The sequence below is a fragment of the Gossypium hirsutum genome, chromosome D06, assembly GCF_007990345.1.
Source record: "Gossypium hirsutum isolate 1008001.06 chromosome D06, Gossypium_hirsutum_v2.1, whole genome shotgun sequence".
NCBI classification, from domain to species: domain Eukaryota; kingdom Viridiplantae; phylum Streptophyta; class Magnoliopsida; order Malvales; family Malvaceae; genus Gossypium; species Gossypium hirsutum.
In genome coordinates, this window is record NC_053442.1 from 16,636,410 (window position 1) to 16,653,034 (window position 16,625).

Here is a 16,625-nt window from a genome sequence, read left to right on the forward strand (position 1 = left end):
CGATTAGCACACATAGTCCTTGTGGAGACGATAACTCATTTTACTTACTTATTACTTGAACAACTGTGTACACTTGCACATAAATACCGTTACATCTTCACATTAGAATAGAAAAATTCAGACTACACGAACATGAAAAGAAAATAAAACTAAAAATTGAATAGGAAAATTTGTTTGTCTACTTCTGCACACCAATTATGGTGACCCTAAGGTTGCTTATATAGGCAATGGGATACTTGGTGACCACTCAACCCTAGATACATTTAGATATCAATTAATACAATATTTTCATAAAGGCTACGGTCCAAATATGGAAATATCCCAAAAGTTTCATCAAAAGAATCAGCCATATTTTAGTCTGCCATCATCACATCATCATGACATGGGAAGACTCCTCATCATGACATCGCCATTATGAATTTCTTCCCAAAATCATCGCGTCATCATGATAAGATGAACATCATTATCACGACATCAAGTGCTTTCCTGTCTTGCAACTTCATTTCTCTATCGGACTTCCTTATCTCGCGTCTCATCATCCATTGTATTCTTGGACCTGAATAGTCACTCACGCAGCCCAAGTCGGCCTTACGAGTCATCGAAATAGTAGAAAATGCATAAAAATTTTTATTTTATTAATATTTAGTTCCTAACCTACTAATACTGAAAATGTAAAATTAATTACAAAGCGCTAAGAAAACAAGGTCATTAAGTGCCGAAATGTATTCAAACTACTTGTAACACCATATGCCCGACCCAATTTACTGAATCTGAATATAATATGTCACATTACTTACATAGTCAAATTTTATAATCTACAAAAACCATATTGAATATACCTCTTATCTTTATAAAATTCTTTCTAGGACAATAGGTTTGAATAATACATTTATAATTTGTCACAAACTTCCAAAGGTAAAATAAGACCCTACATCAAATTGTTTAATAAAATAGACATATTCATAGTGTATATTACTATTTGTCATTTGAAAAACATATTTCTACAAATGTCCCTCCATATGCATAATATTTCCTTCGGTCTACCACCTTGGTGCTTCCCTGGCTTGGTTCCTCTTAATGCACTGGTTCAATTCATAAACCTGCATACCAAAAGATGCATATAAATTCAAAGGAACTTAGTGGGTCTAACTCATTATTACCTTTCAACGGTGTTGTATAATTTCTCAACTCAATGGTTTGGATCCCATCTCAGACCTTTTCAAATACCTTCTGGTTCTTGATTGGCGGATAATCATACGTCAATCTCTGTACTTAACCATCTCTCACCCGAATGGCAGATCTCAACTGTACATCATACTTCAAATCCCATTACACAATCTCTTTTATTTTTGTAGTTAGATATGATTCTCAAAACGATACTCAGCGAATACTACTCTTGACAGATTCCTTTATAGAACCCAGTGATTATCAAAATACCAATTACATTGTATTTTCAAATTAGTACAGACAGGCATACTTACTTAGAAGAATACAACATTTTAATTCAAGTAATAGAATCGCATATGACTTCAATACATAACCTAATAAATTCCAAGTTTGGCAGATCACTAAGGCGAATTCATCAATTGGTTACTCAATCGAGAATTCTATCAGAAAATGTCTTACAAGCATACCTAGATCTCGCACAAGGCAGATTAGCATAGTAACGCTTTATCATTATAGAATTCACTCTATGGATTTCCCATATAATAGACCAAGAAGACTTCCCAAAGAATTCGCCACAAAGGCTTTCTAGAGAATTTTGTGTTTACTGTTGTCACACATTGTTCACCTCATTTACGTATTTATAGATGCGTCTCAGAAACACATATACACATAATTACATGACATGCAGAAGTTGAGTTTAGAAACTCACCAGAGACTCACCTATACCTCGGCCTAAAGCCTCTACTTCAATAGTCATTCTCGACCCAACAGCAGCAACTGCTTAAACGATTATAAGGTTTCCATTAGAATCCACATTACAGACATTTTAATAATATTTCAACTACAAGCGACCCCCATACAGGGCCTTCCTGTAACACTATTCCCTTCTATAGTCATAACGTGCAAAGCTGTAAAACTTACCAAAATGCTGAACATCTATTCATTAAAAGAGATCTTAGTTCAATCTTAACGAAGAAGAAGAAGAAGAAACTGATGATGATAGAAAGAAGAACCTGAACATTAAACAAATAGAAAAAACCATTCAAAGTGTCCCCTTCCCATAAATATACTTTTAGTCCCCTGATTTCCCTACCAAACCCAGGGTAGGTACAATAAAATCTGATAAAGGTTTAACTTACTATTGACCAGTCATGGGAAGGGTCAAATCAATCTAATTGAATCCTGTTGAGAAATGGTCGGCCATACTGCTTATGATAATTTGTTTAGTTGGCTTGTTTTAGTATACAAGAAATCCTTCACACATCTTGCTACTTTGCCCTTTACCCTGATCTCTGCTTCTGTCGCTGCGGAATCCCAACAACTCCTAACCAAACCAGATACAAAATCTAATTGGACAGTATTTATGCAATTTGGGTGCACCATATCTTGGCGGTGACTCACATTCGGCGTGATCTTAAAGATAATTAAGTCTTCTACAGGTTCCTCATACACTTGACAGGCTCTTAGTAAAAAAAACTCTGGGGCATTCCCCTTTATAGGCGCACACTCTCATAGGCAAACTCTTTCTTCTCTTGGAAACATCCTACGATCAATTCCTTAGATACCGCCAATGAACATATGCTTTAACGCTAGTATACGCCAATACTCTAACTGACCATCAGGCCAATAAGGTGGCGAATTATGTTACTACAAAAAGCCCAATAACCTACATACTTACTTTGCTCACCTTTTCGAATCTACCGATTTTTGGGGTGTGACACTACCACTATAATTAGCAACAGGTCAATGATCGGGTCGGGTGTAGGGTATTACATACATAGTCAAACATCCACTCTAAATTAAGGTATGTCACACTATAAACATCACAAGTGAATAAATCTATAAACAGATCTAGGATCTATATAACTTGGGTCTTGTACGGTGTACTATCAATCCAGCCAATCACATCTATGTCTCTATCCTCTGGGAGTCATCTGCTCCGATGCTCAAGATAAAGCAATTCCCTAATTAGACTTGATAGACGACACGTTAGTCTTTCAAATGGTTCATTTCTGATTGACAAAAGACATGTTTAGGTTCATCTACTAATACAAGTTGTCTTTCTATATTACGATTTAACCACGTAATATCGTTTAGTATTAATGAAACATTCGATAGTCAATGAGTCAATATTTGCTTCCATTTGCTTTGCGTGCAAAAACATTAAGGACAATATACAAAGGGTATTAATATAATTAATGGATATTTTTATTAAACCAATTTATTCAAATAATATAAGTATACAAAATGAATATACTACACTTAGAGCACTAGATCCTACAGTACAATTTGCGCCAATTATCCATAAGCAAAATTAAACTTTAACAAAAAAAATATCGAAAAACCAAACTAAGACCTTTAAGTACATGTCCTAAACTAATAAAAGCTAAAAACTTACAATCCAAAAGGCTTGTTGAGAACTCCTCAAAAGTTGTTGCTTGACACGATAAACAACTCTGAAATCCTTGAAACCTGTGCACGAAAATAAAATAATTTGCATGATGAGCTTTTCCACTAAAGCTCAATGGTGCACATCCAATTTCTAATATACTTAATGATTAAACTAAATTGAAAGCATATTAAAACAAACATTTAAAATACATTATCACAATAATATTAAACATAATTAAAAGGTCATTTAAATGCATTAGATCATCGTGAATACACATTGAGAGCATACATTTCAGATTTTCATCATAAGCACCATAGTATATTTAATTTCTTTACTCAAATCAAATCAACATGAGCATTCACCAATGAGATTTATATATCAAATTTAGTTATCATTACATACTAAAACATTGCCCTTATTAATTAGATTTGCGTAAATGGATACACGAATATCCAACCAAATCCCCAAAAAGTAATGCATAAGCACAATGGTAAGCTATACAATATAACGAATCTCCAATGTTTGTTTACCACAATTTATCCAACCAATCCTCAAGAATTGTGCAAAGTATGACAAAACAACTCTCTTGGGCACAGTAAGAATTCGTAAACACATAATCTTTTAAGAGTTCTATTCTATGGCATGTCAACTATACCCGAGAACTAGCCAATATCATTTAATTGGACCATTAATAGTTAGAAACATGTATTTCCAACATGAAAACCTCCAAAACATACCAACAAATTAGCATCATGATTTTCATTTGACATTTCAATAAAACATGTCAAACATCAACATTCACTTATTTCATCACATATCAACTTAAGCGTCGCATACATAACATAACATTTATCAAGTCAAACATATGACACAAAATTGTAAAATTAATCCTCAAGCTAGCAATTTAGGCATTATCATGAAGCATATCAAAATTAGAATGTACAACTCGAAACCAACTATGCTTCCGACACATTTTCCTTCCCTTTCACCTTAAAGCTCTCACCAACTTCTTTAGCTCCAAGATCATTGCCAAAATAATAAATCAAGTCAAATTAACCATAAACAACAATAAAAATTCCTAAACCTAATGAAATGATGCAATTCGATAAAGCGAGACTTTCATTTCACCTAAACCACTTAGGAGAACTTTAACCTATATGTCCTCAAACTAAAATATAATAACTTGCTAATGATTTAGGGCTCCTAATTAGTCTAGACATCTCTTAATTCCAGCAAACTTATTCTTAAATGCCATCACTCTTCTCTCTCTAAAACTCATCCTAAATTCACTCAAGTCCATTTCAAATATGCAAAAATTCTAATGTTATTCTAAATCTTCAAGAAAAACACAAAATTAAAGCGCTATCTATGAGTGAAATTAATGTGAACAAAGGAAAAGATGAAAAATGGTGAAACCATGATTTCAAAAACTAAAATTAATTATAATGAATTAAATGTGAAGTTTTACTTACTTTGCTGAAATCAAATGTTTGTATTCAAGAAAAACTCAAAGAACCAACCCCTTCCTATCAATGGTAGTTTTCATATGAATGAGAAAGGGAAATCATGATTTTAAAAATTAAAATGATGAAAGAATTGATGAGAAAACATGTTTACCTTACTAATATTGACTGATTGAAAATCAAGAATCAAATTGTCTGAGAGAAAATGTTTTCAAACAAATCATGAAAATGAATAGAAAATAATTGTTGGCTATAACAAATCGCACCTATTAGTCTATTTGCTCTCATGCCCTTGGGCTGATAACCATTTTAACACATTACTCCTTTCTAATTTTGTTTCTCACTCTTAAGACATTTGCCCCACTAATTTTCATTTCCTTACCACAACTTCTAATTTTCTTAATAATAACTAAATTAATCACTAATAATGATTTAGAAAATAAATCTGGAAACCTTTTGAAATGTCTCGAATACTAATTCTGACCGTACGATGTTAATTATTAAATGATTTGGGAATTATAATTTGAATTGCATGCACGATAACTGATCAGACAATCAGAAAACAAAATCATGCTAGACTCAAGTGCTTTTAATCTGCTGTTCGATCTGTTTCTTTAATTTTAGAATAGAGAGGGAGAAAAGATTTAAGCAAAAACAGAGATAGAAATAACTAGCTAGCATGGATAAAAATAAAATATTAGAAAACACGAATATGCAAATTGTATACGACATTTTCCCCTCCGAGGATTGCTCTTTTTCTCTCTCTGCATTGTAAATTATCCTTTTACAGCAATACATACAGGTTGTAGTTTTAGACCTCTATTCTAAACAAAACCACTTCTGAATAACCAGAAATATACATTTTCCGGGGTGGTTGTTTTGGCCCCCTTTAATCAAGTTGGTCTCCATGAATGCCTTAGGCTTAGCCTGAAAAGTTGAAGCAACAGTAATTACGGCTCCATATGATTATTAAATGTAGAACACTCTTTTTCATTCATTTATATTCACCTCCAAACTCACCCATGGAAAATCCGGTGAGAAGTACATCAACTTTTATTAAATAAGATTATGTTTCTCATTAAAATTTTAAATTTGTTTAAATTATATTTACCAAGAATATAATCATGGAAATATTTATCAACAATATAATTCAACATATTTGTGAAGAGCAAAAATATGTTCTTGAAGAGTTAACAAATCACAAATAAATATGTTTCTATTTTTAAATATAAATTAATAAATTACTACCATTCAATTATTTATAATTACTAAAATTATATATAAAAAATTAAAGTTTACATGAAATTTAGTCCATTTAATTTCTGAATTTAAAAATTCAAGTTCAACTATTATCACCGTTAAATTCTTTTATTAAATTTATTATGAAATTAAAATATTGGCAACTTGTAACAATAATATTTTTCTTAAAAATACTCACTCAATATAAATTAATTTTTTAGTTGTAATGTGTTGATTAATTAAAATTCAATTTTTAATATAGTACCAGAGTAAAAACTAAAATTTAATAAAATAATACAAGGCAAACCAAAAGTAGCGTTAAGTGGTAGGGTTGTTGGGACCTTACTTTTATATACTTAATTATATAACAATCCTGCAACACAAGAGTTTTAAACCAACTCTAGTCACTACATACTGTTTTTCTATTGGTACCTATTGCCCGGATATATTATTATTTTTACAAAATACTTTTTATATATGTATATAAATATTAAATAATAAAATTAAATAGAAATAAAAATTTGGTTAAAATGGTAAAGATAACATTCTAAAATTTATTGATGGCACCTTATGTCAATTTTAAAAATAAAATACTCTTCAATGATATAAAATATTATTTAATTAGCTTCACCACATAATCTCAAAATAAACAAGTAAAAATCTATTTTATAAATTAAACAATAAAACTATTTCATTTCATAATTCAACAAATCTAAAATAAATAATAAAAATTCTAATTTTAATTTTCTTATACCACACTATATTCCAACTGGTATGCACTGGCACCAATTATACCAATCGAAATTTGTATTAAAGTGGAACCCAAAATTTAATGTTATGATCTATTGTAGGAATGAAACGTTCCGGCTGATATAAGTGACACCGGAACGATACCAACTATCATGATAATATTCATAAAAAATTGTTTATATTGATTTCGCTTAATAAATTAATTTTAAAATGCTTTCCATTTATTCCATTTAATAAAGAAACATAAATTAATTTATAAATTTATTAAGCGAAATGAATATAAACAACTTTTGAGGTGCAGAACTGTAGGTTTCTTTTTTTCTCTCTTTCAAAATGCCCAAGAATGGGGGTGGGACCGCCTGCAATGACTGACGGACATGATGGGACCGCTCATAATCGCACGGCTATAATTTTTCAGTGAGTGGAGGAGGTTGGAACATTTGCTGACAACTGGATGCCACGTGCCAGATCAATGAGGCTCCAAATAGAGGCACGTTGCCACGCGGGAACCCACGGAAAGGGACCATGACAGCTGGCCACCATTTGCAATATCATTTATTTGGGTTCTATTTTGAATTTCCATGGACGATGAAATTATGATAAAAATTTAATATTTTTTAAGTAAAATTTAAATTTTGAGTGTTGTATTTTAAAATTAGGAAATAATGTTATTTTAATTTCAAATTCAGTCAAAGTTTAATAACATTATTAAATATTAATGTTTTTAGATATAAAAATATGAGCATAATAAGAAAAGGTAAAATTATCAACTACATCATCTTCATTCCACAACTATTATGTTTACGATGGAGGTATAATTTTAAAAATTGCCATCATTTTATAAATATTAAATGCATTCATTTTATTCGCACCTCACTTCACTTTACTTTAATTTTATTTTTGTTAGTTATTTAAATACATATGATTTTTTTATGACATGTTTATATATTTTTATCATTTTAATAGTTATTTATATAAGTAAAATAATAATTTTTACAGTAAAATAAGATAAAATAAATAAACAATTATTATAACCATTCGATAGGCAGTTTCTAAAAAATTCATTTCGTCACACCCAATTTTTCAAAAAATTCATGGATGGTTGGAATTTTTTTATTATGGAAGATGATGCAGTCTTTTTTTATCTCTAAGCCATTTACGGTCGAAAGCGTAAGGTCACTTTCCGCTATAACTGGGGGAGGGTTGGTGGCGGTGGGACCATTTCAAATTTCAACCTGCCACCAACAAACAACACCTTACACAAAACCCCCAACATAAGACAGCAGAGCAGTGCAATGCAGCATATCAAATTTTCTATACATATAATATGGCTTTGATTGTGGTTTTGAATTATGACAAGTTTCACCCAATAGAAACTGCCAGCCCACTGTCTCTCTGATTATAAACCGCAAACACATCAATTTTCTTATCTTATTAATATTTTGAGGTGTAAATGTAATAATATTTAACATTTGAATGCAAGCACTTGATAGGATAGGAGGTAACTGTTCTACTGTTGCCATACCATGCATGTAGTGGTGAATTTCTGCAAATAGAAAATAACGTTAAGAGTCCAATTTGCATAGCATAAGCAAACACAGAACATCCATGGAAGTGACCGCCCCATTCTAAAAGTCATTAAAGAAAACCAAATCAAACATTGGAATCATCATCGGGTGTTCATGTAACTCCCCGGACACTTTCTGGCATTGTCTTCAACATTTTCTCTATTTATATATCTACAACTTTGAGTTTCTTCATCAATTTACTTCCTTTTCACTACTTGTAATACCCTATATATCTCGTTATTTTCAGCCTGCATTTTAGTCAATCCAGTTTCAATGGCTGCTTTTGCTTCAATCTCCGCATCTTCATTGCCCGCCCCTGCTACAATTCCTTTTGCCAAAGGATCTATTTCTCAGCACAAAAGCTTCACCACCATTGTAAGTGATCCTTTTTGGGGAAAAAAAAAACTACAATGTGAATAGTATGGCAGATTTAACCGACCAATGAGGTCTCGGTTTAATGACAAAATAAAAACTTTGGGACCTTTCTACCTATGTAAATAATACTGGCTCATCATGTGTAGATTTCATCCAACCGAGTTTTTATTGCAGGGATGTCCTGTAGTATGCAATGGATTGAAGCTTATTCCAAAGATTCAATTCTCCAAGGAGAGAAACAAATTTTCGACTCAATCTAGCTGCTTTAAGACATCAGTTTCATGCTCTCTTGTAAGAAACTTGTAGACCATGTCTTTGTTTCGTTTTTTTTTTTTCTTATTACAATTGTCTTTAGTACATGAAATCGTCATTAAGCTCATTATCTTCGTACATATTGGATTCCACTAGGCTCAACCTGAGACATTGAAAACCGTCCAAAATACCATTGCCAAGCAATTGTCAATTGATGTGAGCTCAGTGACTCCTGATACTAAATTTGCTGATCTAGGAGCTGATTCACTTGACACGGTGCGTTACACCTTTTACAAGACATATCCACATTTGTGTTTTTTTTTAACCCTTTCAGTTTCTTACATCATGAGCATAATATCCTGGTTCATTTCTTATGTTTTGTTTGATGTCAAATTCATTTCAGGTGGAGATAATGATGGCGTTGGAGGAACAATTTGGAGTTTCAGTCGGAGAAGGCGGAGCTGAGAACATCACAACCGTCCAAGATGCCGCGGACTTGATTGAGAAAGTGAAAGCTGCTGCTGCATAGGCCACTTACAAGAATATCAGAACTTATTTTCTTTTAGTTCCTATAAATGCCACCAAAGAAAAAATCATAAATTACAGTAATCGATTTTCCTTTTCTTTCCTACAAGGTGTGGCACTATTTTTCTTTCCTTTTGCTTAACCAAGAGGGCAATTTTTGTAACAGGGTGGATCTTAAATTGTAGCCTGTCACTTGTCTCTTTGTTCTTTTCTGTTTCATGCAAAAGCAAGAACGAAAACAGTAAAGCCAATGAATAAATGCATGAATCAACTTGAGCTTTGTTTTCAGATATGCAACTTACAGCTTCTTCCGGTGAGAATCCGGTTAAAATCTGGCTGAAAAATGAAACTTACAACTAATATAAGATCATTATCTAAGCAACAAAGATAAGAGTTTGTTAACCCCCATTTGCAGGGTGTATTGTTCCTTCTCTTTTCAAAACAAGAAAACATGTAATAAGAAAGTTGTATTTAGCCTATCCTAAAATGTTTGGCAGGTTTTGCAACCAAGCTAGGGCTGTAATTGATGGGTAATGCAATGACACCCTCAGAGGAATACCATCATCTGAAAGGCCCTTATCTTAAATATACATACAATGGTCAAACGGTAGCACAAAAACATGGTTAGGATTATTTGATAAGAGAGCATCAGTCACTTAACAGCATGTATATTGAAGAAATACACCAGAAAAAAGCATGAAGAAAATACCAATAAACCAGAAAGATTCAAACTTAAACGTATTCTCCAACTGACAAATAAACCTCATTCATTTAAAGGATCATAGCCTTTTTGGAACCCAAAAGTTTAGAAAAGTAGCTGTTAAAGAGGGTGATAATCCAAGCAAAAAGGAAAGTATTTATCATACACCAGTATATATGCACTCAGAAATAACATTCACAAGCTACATAACCATGTATGTTCAAATAGAGAAAAGTATTTGCCAATTTATTTCATGGATTCGGAAGAGACCAACCAATTCAGCTAAGAAAATTCATATTGTGTACATTCAAGCAAGAAATGTATATCAGATAAAAGAAGCTCTCAGGGGCACATTTTATATTCTTTTTTGATCCATTTGTAGTCTAAAGTTCAATTCCTAATTTTCCTTTGTTGGTACATATGAAAGCTCATTCAGCTTGGCTATACACATGCAGCTATCTAATTTTTAATTCCTTGGACCTCAATAATCTCATAAATTATATTTTCAATAAACTGTGTGCCCGCACAGAATCAACTTACCATTGAATTTTGGCAGTTACTCTTCAAAACGTCTGAACCAATCAGAAATTGTTCTTGAGAGCACTTTAGTTTCACTCAGTGAAAGAGTCTTAAATCCCTGAGCAATAGCATCTGCCGGAGTGTATACATATCCTGCTTGCCATTTTGGTTCCTGATCAGGCAAAGTAAATTTAACATATTCAAGATGCGTACCATTTTGAACATGGAAACTCAATGTATCCATGCTCGCCACACAGCCAGCTGTATAGAGAAGGTGAGGGACAGAGGGGTGAACAAGGGAGGCAGAAAGAAATAAACTTTGCATGTCATACCGGCACACACGGTGTTATATGGTTGCCACTTAATTGGACCTTTTCTAGCGTCCCAGCAATAGACTCCACGCGAGGCTTCAATGTCTCTTCAAGGAGATCAGTTTCATCAATTGTGTCAAAGTTGAACTTCACCTAAAAACAGATGTAGGTTCACAAGAATAAACACAATAGCAACCTACAACATCTAATTAACCAAATAGAATGCACAAAATGTACACCAGTAGTGTATGTTGGACATTGTATTTGTTCTTGCAACATTCACGGTTCTCAGAAGGTGTAGGCTTGAACTCTGATATCCCTTGTGTGACCTAAAGGAAACAAGATTACAAAGTGAAAGTAAAAAATTAATGTCCACCTGTCCAGGGAAATCTCACTAGCATCAAAGAAGCATCAGAGGAAAATTGGTCTAATCAAACTAGCAAATCACCACTATCCTCACTTTTGTGTTACATTTGCTCAATAAGATTCAAGTTACAAACTCCAAATTGGAGTCTCATCCACTAGAACAGTCTAAACACAATAAGTTGAAACCGCATGGCAGAGAGAAGAAAGAACCAATTACAGTGCACAATAGACTTGGTCACTTCATGTAGTACCTCAGACAACTTTGTAAAAGACATATAAATACCTGACCAAAAACGGAGGGCAACTGATCCACAAAATTGGTGAACGAGACAAAGGCTTCTTGGTCTCTTTCAGGTATCATTGCTCCAGCAGTGTCAATAAACATCTTCCACGCATCATCTGCAGCGTTTGCAATGAAAAATTACATCCAAATAATCTCATATTATTTATGCATACAAAAGGATAATGTGTATGTTAACAATGCACACGCAATATAAAATCATGCTGTATTTTGAATAGTCAGGGTTATACAACAGGGGAAGACATCAAGTCTATGATTCCAAAAGAAAAAAACTATCACAGTATAGCACCAAATTTATTAGCAAGCCAAAAGTCGCTAAGCAAGAGTTAGAATGTAATTTACCTGAAGCACTCCTAGCCATTGAATACATTGGAGATGTTTCTACCATTGGCATCATCTGCCTAACTAGAGGACCCAACTGCAAAGTATTATCACCAGTTTTACCATTACACAGTTCATTAGACAAACATGCAAGGGCAAGAACTAACAAGATTCATACAGGCTCTGTGAGTGCAAACTTATAAACAACATCAAAAAGCTCTGGATGATGAAGTATCAATAACAAGCAAAAACATGAGAGGCTTAATAGAACATTACCAATAATTTTAGTTGATCCCAAGAAAATAAGCCTCATTAACAACACATTATTGCTAATACTTTACCAAAAAAACTTCGGTTCTAGTAGCTTTTACCTGATAAAAGTTAATAACAGCCATCATCTTTTATGCATGCAATTTATTAACCAACTCAACTCATATAGTATTAACCCTAATAAAGGAATAAGCATCTGACTAAAAATCATTTGGTTATAAGAGGAGCCCAAGTACTTAACAAGTGTGACAACATCACTTAACAACCCCCCCCCCACACATGTATAGCTCACAGGGCCTACATGTGGACAACCTCACATCAGGTTTTGGTAGGTAGAACAGCATAACAAACTTGGACTCCGATACCATGTTAAGCATCCAATCTAAAACCTTTTGTTAATAGGAGAAGCCCAATTTTGATAGATGTGAGATAACACCACTTAACAACAACAACAACAAAAGACTAATAAATTTGGGCAAGTCCACCAAATGTTACCTTCAATTTAAGCTTAGAACCTTCTTTTATTCACATAATGGTTAACATGCAAAAGAAATGGTATCAGAAGCGACAAGAACAACATACCAGTGCAATTCTACTAACACATTAGGCATGGAGATTAAACATATGCCCTAAGGTAACCGTAATCAATATTTGCTGCCTTTTATAAAATAAAGATTATTACCTGCTCAAAGTATGGCACCGCCTCTGTTGCTGACTTGTTGTTGTATGAGATTATGGCATTAGCCTTCCACAAGAGATAACATTCTTTGTCACACTCCAGGAACTATTGAACCTAATAATAAATTGCACTATCTAAAACTTCATAATTTTACATTTTGTCTACAAAAACTAAATTGTAAAATCAACTTCTTCAAAACTGCAACCAACAAAGAAAGCTTCAAAAACCGGGAAAAGAAAAACCAAACCTTTGGTATCTTCTCAGAGAAATAACTGCCTGTGAGTACTTGAAGAAGAGCACCATTGCTGCAATTATCATATAATTAAAATAATATTATTTCTTAAGCATAAAAAAATTACAACCACTTAGAAACACTTACCTGTGACCAACAGAGAAAAGTGGAAGATTAAGAAGATCAGCAGGAGTAAGATTAGCAACTGGATATCCAAAAGCAAGAATGTTGTCCAAGCAAGCATTAAACCTCTCATACACTTGTTTAGTAGCTTGTTCATGATCAAATGTCACATTGTATGGCACTGATATAATCAAAAATCCTTCCTTGGCCAAAAGCTCAATCAAGTAACTTTAAAAAAAAAAACCCAAATCAGCAAAAAGGACCTTACTTTGATTCCACCATGGAAACGAGAAAACGAGGTACCTGTAAGTAACTTCGGGGACAGCTCCAAGGAAAGCACCTCCTAAGAACTTGATGATAGCACGTGGTTTCTTGTTTCTGGATGGGGGTATGATCAAACAAGAATCCAACCTCTTGTAAAACCTGTTAGAAATGTTACTATTGGTACTTGAGGTAGAGGTAGAGTTGTTAATGAAACCAAAGCTGCTTCCTTGGCAAATAAAGGCATTGGAAAACGGGGGTGGAAGCAGAGAGTGAAGGCTCAGAAACTTGGTTCTTTTAGGAAGCTTGTAAGAGCGGGAAATGGAGGTTGTGAGATTCTTGGGACAAAGCAAGTTCAGCTGTGCGCCTGAGATGAAAGAAGTGGCTAACTCCATGGGCGTGATTTGCGGAGACAAAATCCGAAAAGAACCACTTTGCGGGAAAACCACTAAAACTTTTGGTTGAAAAGGAGGAAACTTGAATATATGCTGATAGTTAAGCCACGAATCACACCATTCAGGTTTACAGACTTGGGCTGGAAATGGCCAGAGTTTGGTGAATCCATATCTTGTAATATCCAACTTCACCCACTCTTACAATTATAACATTTTTAGGTTTTCTTATACTTAATTTAAAAAGAGTAATTTTTCTTAATTTCATAACACAAGTGTTAAAAGAATATCTAGGCAAAATAATTCAAATCTCTCGCTTTCAATCCCATTTTATAAGGGTTTTTTTTCCTTAAATTGAGTTCTGCAACATCCTTCAGTTAAATTCACCCAAAAAAAATTTTAAAATTTTATAACAGATTTTATATGTTTCAACTAGAAATTTTTTATGACTTTTGTAAGATTTTATAACATCTTAATTATTTTTTACGTATTTTAATTATATCCTTAATGTCACAATTGGCCTCTCAACTTTCATATATACAATGTAGTACTTATACAAAAATATCTCATTTGATACTTGTATTATTCTGCTACCCAAAATTTTATTATCATTTAATTTACACATTAACTTGGCAGCAATAGATAGGTTTTGGATTTCAAATATAACTTTTTCGGTCCAATTTTCAACAGGTAAGTTGTATTTCTTTTTTTCTTTTTTTTTTCTTTTTTTTGATGTTTTAATATTTTATTTGGTAAAAATAAAATAATAGAAAAATATCAAATAATTTAATCTATAGTTATATTCAAAACCCAAAACCAATCTACCACATCAAGCTTAATTTTTATAAAAATTTATAATATGCGATCAATTTAGTCTTGTAAAACTTTATTTAATATCTCAAGACGAACGAAATCAATTGTGATTTTTTGGAAGTCAGATGCAGGTATTGAAATTTTAAATAAAATTAAGTTCAAGACTGCCTGACAAAACAAGAGACAAAAATGAGATAAAGGTCGAAGCAAGCAAAAAAAAGCACTACCTTGTTGACATCCTAAAGGCCGTATAAATAGAAGTGAAACATTGAATATTAAGTTTTAGCTCAATGAATATTGTATTATTGTCAGGAAGTCATAGGTTCGAATACGTTGAAGCGTATTATTCTTATATTTAAGGATTAGAGAAAAACTATAAATAATTGTAAGTATTGTATCAAAAATAACAATCTATTATAAAATTATTATTAAAAAAAAACATTCAAGACCTGCAGAGCTTCTAAACCAAGTAAATAACCAGAGCTCAAGTGAACAAACTAGAGGAAAGTTTTGAATTTAATCTCCTTATTTTTTCAATTTAAAATATGCAATCAAGACTACTAAATTTTTTTATTAAATTCAAGTGCATTATAAATAAATAAATAAATATTTTTCAATATTCAAAAATATCATACTAATAAATTTAACAAAAGAATTTTAACTATATTAATAATTAATTAAAAATGAACAAAAAAATTAAATTTTAAAAAGAAAAAGGAGTAAAGGGATTTGGAATATGTTATAACCCGCGAAAAAATTGAAAGAAAAAAATAAAGAGCGGCCAAAAATACCCACAATGTTTCTTTTTTTGTGTAGATGTTTCAAAACTATAGATGTTGTAGATCCAAACTTCTTGAAATATACCCGAAAATGTATAATGAACAAAAAAATGCCAACACTCATTATTTTTCTTGAAATACCCGTCTCCAACACATAGATTAGGTATAAGAATATGACCTCCTCTAAATACATAGCTAACTTTAGAAATATCTAACCATTTCATATCAACACTCACATCACATCCGAGACCAAATGCGAATAACATAGTTCTCAAGTCCACCCGGTTTTGAGCCAAGAGAAGCCACTAAACTCATTAATCATGTATATATGGGTTCTTAATTTATCAAAGACAGAAATGTTTAGAGTCAACTGTTATTCCTCTTACATTGATGACATTACCCTAATCTATCAGAATAAAACCTACAACAGTTCATTTGCTTTAGAAAGCAACAAGCAGCATTCGTCTAGGATACAAAAGGTTCTGCTTCATCCAAACTACCAGCTAGAAATGCAGTCTTGTATAAACCAAGGTAGTCAGTAAAATTTTTGTACCAACCGCTACAGGTCGGTACGCACTGGTACAAGCTGGTATTGATCGTAACAGGCTAAAATACACCGAAATGATCAAAATGCACTGAAATTTTGACCGAAACGGAACATAAACTACTTGGTACCAGTTTAGGACTGGAACGGTACATACCGGCCATTATGGTACCGACTACCATGGTATAAATTACTAGCTTGTTTGGAAATTATATAACTATTTATCATGGATCATAGCAATGATATTACCACATCTCGAGTCCATACCATGTCAAACCCATAG

At 32.7% G+C, this 16,625-nt stretch overlaps 2 protein-coding genes across 7 annotated transcripts; one reads left to right on the forward strand and one right to left on the reverse strand.

The window, feature by feature from the left end:
- The first annotated feature begins 8,303 nt into the window (after window positions 1–8,303).
- LOC121218303 (acyl carrier protein 1, chloroplastic) lies at window positions 8,304–9,915 on the forward strand. Of its 4 annotated transcripts, XM_041095354.1 has the most exons (5): window positions 8,448–8,695; window positions 8,827–8,954; window positions 9,129–9,245; window positions 9,363–9,482; window positions 9,610–9,915. In XM_041095354.1, exons 2-5 carry the CDS (start codon window positions 8,853–8,855, stop codon window positions 9,733–9,735), a joined length of 465 nt encoding a protein of 154 aa, XP_040951288.1. In that variant the 5' UTR covers window positions 8,448–8,695; window positions 8,827–8,852; the 3' UTR covers window positions 9,736–9,915. The 4 variants fall into 4 exon arrangements, with proteins under 4 accessions (XP_040951289.1, XP_040951288.1, XP_040951287.1 ...); XM_041095355.1 differs by having other exon boundaries at window positions 8,304–8,954; XM_041095353.1 differs by having other exon boundaries at window positions 8,458–8,695; window positions 9,363–9,671.
- On the reverse strand, window positions 9,198–14,527 carry LOC107901001 (uncharacterized). Of its 3 annotated transcripts, none has more exons than XM_041095351.1 (10): window positions 13,857–14,384; window positions 13,578–13,781; window positions 13,446–13,503; window positions 13,202–13,264; window positions 12,271–12,346; window positions 11,911–12,026; window positions 11,501–11,590; window positions 11,283–11,414; window positions 10,972–11,122; window positions 9,198–9,724 (listed from the first exon to the last, which is right to left on the reverse strand). In XM_041095351.1, the coding sequence occupies exons 1-9, from the start codon at window positions 14,207–14,209 to the stop codon at window positions 10,988–10,990; spliced, it is 1,227 nt and encodes a 408-aa protein (XP_040951285.1). In that variant the 5' UTR covers window positions 14,210–14,384; the 3' UTR covers window positions 9,198–9,724; window positions 10,972–10,987. The 3 variants fall into 3 exon arrangements, with proteins under 3 accessions (XP_040951285.1, XP_016682305.1, XP_016682304.1); XM_016826816.2 differs by having other exon boundaries at window positions 9,198–9,727; window positions 13,857–14,356; XM_016826815.2 differs by lacking the exon at window positions 9,198–9,724 and having other exon boundaries at window positions 10,657–11,122; window positions 13,857–14,527.
- Window positions 14,528–16,625: the final 2,098 nt, after the last annotated feature.

Bases quoted from the DNA above. Each gene is read 5' to 3' on its own strand.
- LOC121218303 (XM_041095353.1), top strand. From the start codon at position 8,853: ATGGCTGCTTTTGCTTCAATCTCCGCATCTTCATTGCCCGCCCCTGCT. The intron at 8,955-9,128 runs GTAAGTGATCCT...TTTTTATTGCAG, and splicing joins ACAAAAGCTTCACCACCATT to GGATGTCCTGTAGTATGCAA. The intron at 9,246-9,362 runs GTAAGAAACTTG...GGATTCCACTAG, and splicing joins CATCAGTTTCATGCTCTCTT to GCTCAACCTGAGACATTGAA.
- LOC107901001 (XM_041095351.1), bottom strand. From the start codon at position 14,209: ATGGAGTTAGCCACTTCTTTCATCTCAGGCGCACAGCTGAACTTGCTT. The intron at 12,347-13,201 runs GTAATAATCTTT...AATACTTTGCAG, and splicing joins CGGTGCCATACTTTGAGCAG to TTGGGTCCTCTAGTTAGGCA. The intron at 11,415-11,500 runs GTGTACATTTTG...ATCTGTTTTTAG, and splicing joins ATGTCCAACATACACTACTG to GTGAAGTTCAACTTTGACAC.